General features: G+C 38.0%; 1 protein-coding gene across 1 annotated transcript; it reads left to right on the forward strand.

Annotated features, from left to right (window-relative positions):
* The first annotated feature begins 410 nt into the window (after positions 1-410).
* On the forward strand, positions 411-9,847 carry LOC143280866 (V-type proton ATPase subunit D-like). The gene is made up of 7 exons (XM_076585594.1): positions 411-510; positions 1,551-1,668; positions 2,286-2,433; positions 4,191-4,235; positions 7,007-7,177; positions 8,021-8,099; positions 8,648-9,847. Exons 1-7 carry the CDS (start codon positions 470-472, stop codon positions 8,793-8,795), a joined length of 750 nt encoding a protein of 249 aa, XP_076441709.1. The 5' UTR covers positions 411-469; the 3' UTR covers positions 8,796-9,847.

The following is a 9,847-nucleotide window of genomic DNA, read 5'->3' on the forward strand; positions in this document are numbered from 1 at the left end:
AACCCTCTCTCATGGCCAGAAGTGTGACAAAATAATTATTAAAAACCAAAATCTAATTATGTTCCCGCCCACCTACAGCGGTCAACTTTATATCAGTGTGATCAGTATGATTTATTCTATTTTATAGTGAAAAGAACGGTTTTGTTGCACACATTTCGACCATTTTTGTATCTGCCCTGGACTATGTCTTAAGGTGAAAAAGAAGCACGTATCCAGCTTCCTTGAAACTGAAAATAAGCAAGGAAGGCTCAGAGGAGTCTGTTTCACTTTGCAGAGCTAAGCGCACATTGGGAAAATTTTTTTTTACAAACAACAGTTAATATAATACATTTTAAAAGCTGTAAATAGATTTGACAAACAAATAGATATTAACAAATTATTTATTTCCGAAACAAGAACGGAACAACTTGAACGGGAGGTAATCTCCTCATGATCACATGACAGATCACATGACAGCTGCAACATCAACATGTCGGCGAAGGATAGACTCAACGTTTTCCCCTCTCGAATGTGAGCGATTTATGTTTCATTTTGCATTCTAGGGTGTGTAGTAAATGGTCAAATCATTCATTTTGGGCATTATATTAGTTTTCTTTCCATGTTTAACAGCTGTTTCACGCACGAGTTGTACGTATCGTATCGGAGTCGGTGATTCGTGATGTCCGATTTTCGCTTCGATCAGCAGTGCAGAAAAGCGAGCAAGAACAAGATTTCATCATAAAATGAATTATTCGTTCCCATAATTTGATTAGGCTTCAAAACAGATTTACTTTTTTTTAAATTTTGAATTTGTTAACACCCAAGTGTATTTTGCAAGCACGATCATTCCGAATCCAATGTTTCAGAAATCTTCAAACTGTCACTGATGCCATTGAATGTGTCACGTGCTGTCATTGCCTCTCTCTCTCTCTCTCTCTCTCTCTCTCTCTCTCTCTCTGTGTGTGCATTTATACATAAATGTCAGTAATGTGTGTGTGTGTGTGTGTGTGTGTATTCTCTGCCCCACTCATAAAACAGTCATTTATACCCAAGGGCTTGGTGGACAAAAACAGCACAATAAAGATTACATATTTCATTACTCCAGTACGACATTTTTTAAGAATCAATTCATAATTCATCTGGTTTGTTGCTGCCCGTCTTCTCCATCTCCATGTAGAATGAATGATTAAGAATATATCTGTATAACTAAATATAAGTAGTATCAGTATGTACACCAAGTGCTACCAGTTACCACTCACCATTTGAGGTCCCTGACTTTTATTTCTTAAAATTCTTTTGTCATAATTTAGTTTTTAAGTATTATTTAACACACACACACAAATACTGTCATAGTCATTGTCCATTTATTTTACTTTAGTTAAATATACAAGAGTGTTTGTGCGTCTATGACAGTGTTATATCTCAGATCCTTGGGACAACATTTAGACAAAAGTATGCCTCAAATCAGCACTGCACTAAGTCTAAAAGAAACCCAGCTAAACTGTCATAATATATAATGATGTTGATGTGAAGTGATGAAAATGACAGTTTCCCATTTGTTGTTGTTGCAGGGCCTTAACTAATATGAAGTTAAGGCTAAAGGGGGCACAGAAGGGCCACAGTTTGTTGAAAAAGAAAGCTGATGCCTTGACATTGCGATTCAGGGCTATCCTCAAGAAGATCATTGAGGTACGTTTGTGTTCTCCATTGCATATGTTTAGTTAAATATTTATCATCTATAGACATTATGTTTATCATGATTATGTTTCATGAAAATGGAATTTATTTCAGTTTATGAATGGTAAATGAGTTAGTAATTCAGTTCATCTGTATTGAAAACAGTAAAAAGGAAAAAAGGATAGCACAGGTATATTTTTTCTACCAAATTTTGCACACACATGTCCGCAAGAAGCAGTGTCATTTGTTGTTAGCTTAAATTTTTACACAGTAATTTAGTAGAATATACTATATACTTTTAAGTTCACAGGCCATTCAGACTGAAACATTTTGGCACTAAAACATAATATAAATTCAAGTCAGGTTGTGAACTTGTGTTTCATTAAAAATGGTAATTTTCCATTTCTATGATATGTCAGAAACAATAAAAGTTAGCAAACGTTTCCTGAATTATTTTGTTATGAATTGAAAATTATTATTTTCTCTGAACCAGTCACTAATTGTGCCCATTAGTATTACTTTCTACACTGGAAGAGCTTTATGAAGCTGAACATTTGGAGATTAACGGATGATATTTCATTTCATTTTGTTCCCTATCTTTCCCCACACATGCTTTGTCTTGCTTTCAGACCAAGATGGCCATGGGAGAGGTGATGAGACAGGCGGGCATCGCGCTGGCCGAGGGAAAGTTCACCATGGGCGACATCAGCAGCATGGTGTTCCACAACATCGACAAGGCCAGGGTCAAGGTCAAGAGCAAGAAAGACAATGTTGCAGGTACTTCAGACTGCTTTTTTAAAAATTTTTACCTATCCTGTACAAACATGGTTATCAGTGTCACATTCCTTCCATTCCAAACTAGGAAGAAAATGATTAAAAGTAAAAGCAGCTTATTGAGGAGAGATTGAAATTCCTTTTCATATTTAGTTTATTGTTCAGTTTCTTTGCATTTTGTGGTGATTGAGTGTGAAAAAACAGGTCTGAATTGGCTGATCTCCACACTGAGCTATGCTGAGACTTTTGAGTGCAGGTTGCTGGTACATGCATGGGTGCAGCTCTTCCGTCCTGAGACGGATTTGAGTTTTTAGGTTTTTGTTATAAATGGAACATCGGTTTTCTGGAGAGAAAAAAAAAAAAAGCAAAAACAAAACAGAACAAACAAAAAAAAGTGCCTGCCTGTTCGTGTTAGGTAATCGATGCCCGGATGCCCAGTGAGACCTGTCTGTAGTCAGTCCAGGAGAGCAACATACTGAATGGCTGTGCCCACCACCTTCCACCCACCCCCAACCTTCCTCCACCTCCACTCACCCCTCCATTCCTACTGCCAGCGCTGTCAAAATCACTGCAGTGCTATCCCGGTCCCCTCACCACCCTCCCACCCCTCCTATACTTTGACTGCGATCTCTCACTGTCTCAGTCTCTCTCACTCACTCTTCCCATGTCTCTGTCTTTTTCCCCACCTCTGTGTCTCTCTCCTCTCACCTCTCACACCCCTCATCTCAATGTTGAGGTCCTGTCTGCTGATAAAAAAAAAAGGAAACCGCCATTCTATAGAATCGTATGTATAACTGAAATTAAGTCAACACAAACATGATCTCCTCAATTTTCCTCCTTTCCTTCTCATCCCCTCACTAGACTACACCCCTCAATCACTCCTCTTGCTTCCCTCCATCAGACACCACCTCCCATATGCATACTTCTCCCCCCCTTCCCTGCTCCCCCCCCCCCCCCCCACACCCCCACCTTTTCCTTGAAAACAGTTGCACGCATGTATATGTTGTACATCTATTGATGCACGGTCTACTTTTTGTTAGTGCTTAGGTCATGAGTGATATTTTTGTCACACTGTTTGTGTTGTTCATGTGTCAAAACTGTCCTGTGTTCCTTGTTTAGGACATAAGTGAATTCTGTTTTTTGCTGACTCAGAGTCTGAGTGTTGTGTGGTTTTTCTGTAACAGTGTATTTATTTTTGTTTAACTTAACACTGTAAGTTGTGATTAATGGTGGATCCATTCATGTTGATGATGTAGCAGTGTTTTCAGCTGATTTACGGACATCTGTTTTGTATGAAGGTTTTGAATTTATGACAGATGGTGTAATGTGATTTGTTTTTCGTTTGTGTGTGTGTGTGTCATGCAGGCTTTGTGCTTATGATATAGAGCTGTCTAAACTATTTATTCAGTAAATTGTCTTCACTGTCTTTGAAGAATTATATTTTTTTTCTGAAATTTGCGTCTCATGGCAACAGGGATATACACACACTCACACACACACACGCATGCACATGCACACACACACACACACACACACACACACACACACAACCTTTGTCTGGGTCGATATTGTACATTCTAAATACACATTAGATGGGAAAACCTAAACAGTATCATATTAGTAGAGCCATTTCAGAGCCACTTCAGCTATGTGTTTCACACAAGAGCACGCACATCATTTCCACAAGATTGCGCTTGTTATTGTTTTTGTTATGGGGATAGTTTTCTCACTTATAAATCACATTGCTAATTTTTGTGCAGGTGTCTCCTTGCCCATTTTTGAACATTTTCTTGACGGGACTGACAGTGAGTATTATGAGATATAAAGGAAGATTTTATGTGAGGAAATGGTGTTTTGCACTTGTCCACAATACTGTGTTGTGTCTCCTAATTTTGCAGGACTGCCTCCCTTTGTTCAGCAAAACCAAATGCACCAAAAAGTAATTTTTATTGGGTTAATAGAAGTACTTGACTGGCGCAATAACAGAGTGGTTAAAGCGTTAGACTTCCAGTCTGAGGGTCCTGGGTTTGAATCTTGGTGACGGCACCTGGTGGGTAAAGGATGGAGATTTTTTTTCATCTCCCAGGTCACCATATGTGCTGACGTGCTAGTGCCCAAACCCCCTTCGAGTGTATACGCAAGCAGATCAAATATGCATGTTAAAGATCCTGTAATACATGTTGGCGTTCGATGGGTTATGGAAACAACAACATACCCAGCAGTCACACCCCTGAAAGTAGATCTGCATACATGGCAGGGTAAAAACATTCATATATGTATGTAAAAGTCCACTCGTGTACATATGAGTGCACGTGGGAGTTGCAGCCCACGAAGGCAGAAGAAGTAGTAGTTTCTCAGGTGAAATGCATACTATATACACTAGATAGCTTTATAAAATCTATGCAATTTTTTTTTTTTTATTGAACCGTAGATACATTATTTTTATTTCACCAGTCCATGCATTATTTATATAAATTTATTCCAGTTGAAAACTATACTTGAAACATTAAGTTGAAAAGTACTTGTTAACTTTACTGTCAATATGGGTTGGTGCATTATGAACAAGAGAGGCAAGGCCTTCAAGACTCACCTGTGATACACTTTAAAAAAAAATCTAATCGTTAAAATGTGTTCTGTTTTTGTTATTATAAAGCTTCGGGTTAAAAGAAAAAGAAAAAAAAGTCCTAACGGCAGATTCGAACTCCGCGTGTTCGGGTGAGAAGAAACTGTCTTACCCATTACACTATCGGGTCTCCTTAACTGAAGTTCAAAAATATAATATTTAAACATGCTTTTTTAAAGGGCGATAAATCGATTGCGGTATTCGCAGTGAGAACGCTGTTTAAATCATATTATTCTGATGTATCTTGGGCATTCAAAAAATCTTTAAGGGCAATTAAAAATTCTTTTTAAGTCCGCGGTAAAGGAGACGTGGCTATCGCCGCAATCACACTGCAACATTTAGCTGTTTTCTCTGGATCTAGATAGATGTACAAGTTTCAGTTAGTTACACCCGATTGACACGGTCGATTCAATTTCTCTTTTATGTTCGTTCTAGTTTTATAGTTTTAAAGTTGATATGAAAATTGAGTATTTTGTTAAACTAATAACACGTAAAGCCAAGTACAAGTACTTCTAAACGTCTTATGAAGTGAAAAGGACTTCATTTTGAGAAAAGTCAAGACTGGAAATTTTTACGTTTCATCATTTCAAGGGTATTAACTCACATGGTTTATTATTTTTAACTGTGAATTCCAACTGATTCTGTGGATATTTTTATGGCAGTTTGGGGCATAATCCAGTAAGTGATGAGGCGTTCACAAATCTTTCTCTTAATAAATATTTTAATGGTCTCCTTCTCCAACTTTCCATCACATGTTATTGTGTATTGTCCATTGAATATAGGATTGAACGGGCAGGTCAACAACTTGAAACAAAATGGCGTCGTTCGCGTTCGCAAAGAATATGAGCACACGCTTTGGATGTGTATAAATGTGTACGCAATTGATTTTTGCCCATGACCTTCAGGGCTCAGCCAATAGATATATAAAGTCCACTCGTTGTATTGATTTTAGTATTTTCCAAAAAAGACCACTCGGGCGAATGAACATAGTGAAAGCCCTGTACACTGGGAGTAAAACACACAAGCTTTTTATGTATTGAGTATAATTTCAAAATGTAATGTTTAAGATGAGAAAGATCAGTTTAAAGCAAATTAAGTCCCCTTGCATTAATTACAGATTAATTTCCCTTTTTTGCTATCAGCACCAAAACATTTGCAAAATAAATATAACTTCCATGCTTAGCAAAAGAAGTTCCTGTTTGAACAAAAAATGATAACAATGACTGCTCTTGTTGTTGTGCAATATTGTTTTAAACAAGATGACTGGAAAGAACTGAATTTTTCCTATTTTTATGCCTAATTTGGTGTCAACTGACAAAGTATTTGCAGAAAAAATGGCAGTGTTAAAGTTTACCACGGACACACACACACAGACACGCACACACACACAGACAACCGAACACCAGGTGAAAACAGACACTTTGTTTACTCAAGTGAGTCAAAAATGGTAATAACATAGTAATGTGCTGCTGATTAATTGAACAATTAATACAGACTTCACTGAAAGTTTAGGACCACATCAGAAAACCTGGTATGTTTTCATAAATTTTTTTTTTTTTTTTTTTTTTAAGAAATAAGATAATTTGTATTATAGTTTATACAGGTTATCTATGATCTCTTACTGGCCTCATTGAATTCACAAACAGCTGTTTTAGGCAAACATACATCATAAACAGCTTGAAAAATGTCATTGAAAATTCAATGTTTCAACCAAACATTAACAGTCATTTAGTGGTTCATATTCAATAGCTGGGGATTTTCATAGTAAAGTATTGCAAAAGAATTGCTGAAAATTCAGCATCATTTCTACATGTCCCCAAGAAGAAAACTAAGCAAGTTGCTGAGTGGCCCTTAATATTTTTGTGAACCCTATACATACATTTCTGTACTCTTTGAGTTCTGTACTCAGCCTGCGCCCTCAGTGAGAAACGTCGCTGCGTTTCTCTTGTGCAGACTTTGACATGCTGGGTCTGGCGCGAGGCGGGCAGAGTGTGAGCAAGATCAAGGACCAGTACCTGAAGGCCATAGACTTGCTGGTGGACCTGGCCTCCCTGCAGACCTCCTTCGTCACGCTGGACGAGGTCATCAAGATCACCAACCGCCGTGTCAACGCCATTGAGCACGGTCTGTCTCACTCTGTGGATTTACTTCATCCTTTGACTGCCTCAACCTGGATAAAATGAGATCAATCTGGAATAGGTTATGAAGTGCCGTTCTTACTTTTTGTGCACTTTTAAGCAGTGTCATTGATTTTTGCTGAACAACAATAAAGCAGTCCCAAGAGGAATAAGTCCAAAAATAGAGTTACAGTGGTGACTGACATCCTGACCTGTAAGCTCTGTCTTATCTCACTGAGGTGACAGCCCTTCACTACTAAACATACTTGTCAGTGACAGCCAAGGGGTTAATTGATATGTTCTGTGAAAAAGAGAGAGGTGGTGTGGAATACTGTTGTTTGGCAATTTCAGTGCATAAGTGGATCAGGATATAGGGGGTTGGGGGGAGCACTGGATTTTTAGGTTTGAATGTGTTATGGAATGAGCTTTTCAGGGTTGGGTAGTGGAAATTAGATTGTTGTTCATTTCTTTGTTTCATGAGGGAAAAAAAATATCAAGGTGGGGGTCTATTTAAACAACGCAATTCTGATTTCCGGGGTGAGGTTAATATTCTGATGTATGTCAGTATGTATTGAATATTTCGTGGCTTTATGTATTCCGTGTACCGTATTTCCTTTTCCAGTGTTTAAAAAAAAATTATTCCAGGTTCTGTGAGATCAATAATGACAGTGTTTTCAGCCTGGTGCTGTCAGCTGGATAATAATCAATAATGATAGTAATAATATTAGGACTTGTGCACACAGTTACATTGTACCTCCCGAATATCTGTGGTTCTTCTTAAAGTTACCAATGCCACGATGTTGGTTGTCATGATGAGTGAAGTGGGATGTGTGCATGCTGTGTGTCACAGTGATCATCCCTCAGATTGAGAACACCATTGCCATGATCACCACTGAACTGGACGAGAGGGAGAGAGAAGAGTTTTACAGGTAAAACTTGGGATGATGGTGGCTCTATAAACAGTGATGTGATTTGTGTGTTGGGTAGGTGGGTGGGTGCATATGTATGTGTGTGTGTGCATGTATGTGTGTGCATGTATGCGTGTGTGTGTATGTGTGTGAATGCATTCTGTGTGTGCATTATTGGAAGTTCCACTGTGCTTTCAGTGCATTAAACGAAAATTACTTCATTGTCACTGAACATTTGATTACATCACCGTAGAATAATAAACAGTTATGAATGAATACATATCTGTCAATTGATTATGACAGTGCATCAGCATGGAATAATGATTATGAATACATTTAAGTGTCAAATAATCGGTTCATTTCAACAGTGCATCATCATGGAATGATGATTGTGAATAATTATATACGTCAAATAATTGATTCATCTTAACAGCGCACCAGCATGGAATAATGATTATGAATAAATGTATATGTCAAATTGTAGATTCATTTTGACAGCGTGAAATATGATGTTATAAGAATAAGTCATCTTAATACCAAGCAGCTGATGTGGGCATCTTGACCTGTAGGCTGAAGAAGATCCAAGACAAGAAGAAGAAGATCAGGGCAGCGGAGGAAGAGGTGAAGGAACAACGGAAAAAGGACCTGCAGCTGGAAGACATGAGGACTGCCAACCTTCTGGAAGACGCCAGGGACGAGGAATTAGTGTTTGACTGATGGACAGCTGTTGTGTGAAGCCCTCCCCCATGTACTGTGCTGAAAGGCGGAGTGTAGAAAGGCTGTTGCTGGCCCTGTAGAAAACTTGTCCTCGTCAGTAGCATACCATTGATGAAGTTTTAGGATTTATCTAGAGTTCTGTCCCAACCCTGTCTCTTCTCCAACCTGTGTGGCTCAATTTCTGTCATGTTTAGGGCTCTATACATTGCCACACAAGAGGGGGGAAAAGAGATTGTCAATTGAAAATAAAGTCATACCTTTAGAGAAATTACTGGCGGATTTGGTGTATGTGTGTTACGGTGATATTTGTGGTGATTTTACTGGATGATTGTTTTTGTTTGATTTCACATAAAGGGTGAGAAAGATCAAATTGAATCATCATTATTTTGTGGACATGCAATGTTAAGTGTGCCTCATGTGTGTGTTTGAAATGTTTGATACAGTCGAGTGTAGAATTGTGCAGTTTTATCGTAAACTTCTCTTTTTTTTTCTCTCTCTTTCTCTTTTTGAATAGCAAGCTAGAGGTCTTGTCATTGAAGATTTTACTCAGAAAAGCATTTCATGTCACATCTTTTTAGTATCTGCAGTATCAACATCTCAGTTAACATTAATATGTTTGTAGAATTAGAAGTAGCATTAATTTTTATTAGTTTTTCTTAGGCGTCACCTTTTCTCCACAAGTCAAGATGCTTCTGATAAGTCAGTGTTGCCAGTGCTATGATTTATGATTCTGTTCATTCCAAGTGAGAACGTGTGGATTATTGGGGTTGGGCAGAGTTATTGTTCTTTTATCTGTGATGTCACTAGGATGAGTCTAATTTTTATCTGTGGTTGTCAAATAAAGGGTGATGTATTCAGCAAGCATTTTGCCCATCATGTGCGTGATTGAAGTGTGATGTAAAGTTTGATAGTAATATAGTATATTGACTGATGTTGGACACAAACTTGCAATTGTGGCCTGTTTATGCATGTAAACAGCTGGGAGCATGCTTATGTAATAAAAATGGAATCACTCTTATAAGTGATTTCAGTTCTGCTCAGTTGCAGCATCA

Source organism: Babylonia areolata, chromosome 4, assembly GCF_041734735.1.
Source record: "Babylonia areolata isolate BAREFJ2019XMU chromosome 4, ASM4173473v1, whole genome shotgun sequence".
NCBI classification, from domain to species: Eukaryota; Metazoa; Mollusca; class Gastropoda; order Neogastropoda; family Buccinidae; genus Babylonia; species Babylonia areolata.

Excerpts from the sequence above, each read along its gene's own strand:
- LOC143280866 (XM_076585594.1), top strand. The coding sequence starts at position 470 with ATGTCGGCGAAGGATAGACTCAACGTTTTCCCCTCTCGAAT. Across the intron at positions 2,434-4,190 it reads CAAGAAAGACAATGTTGCAG|GTGTCTCCTTGCCCATTTTT; the intron begins GTACTTCAGACT and ends ATTTTTGTGCAG. Across the intron at positions 8,100-8,647 it reads GAGAGAGAAGAGTTTTACAG|GCTGAAGAAGATCCAAGACA; the intron begins GTAAAACTTGGG and ends CTTGACCTGTAG.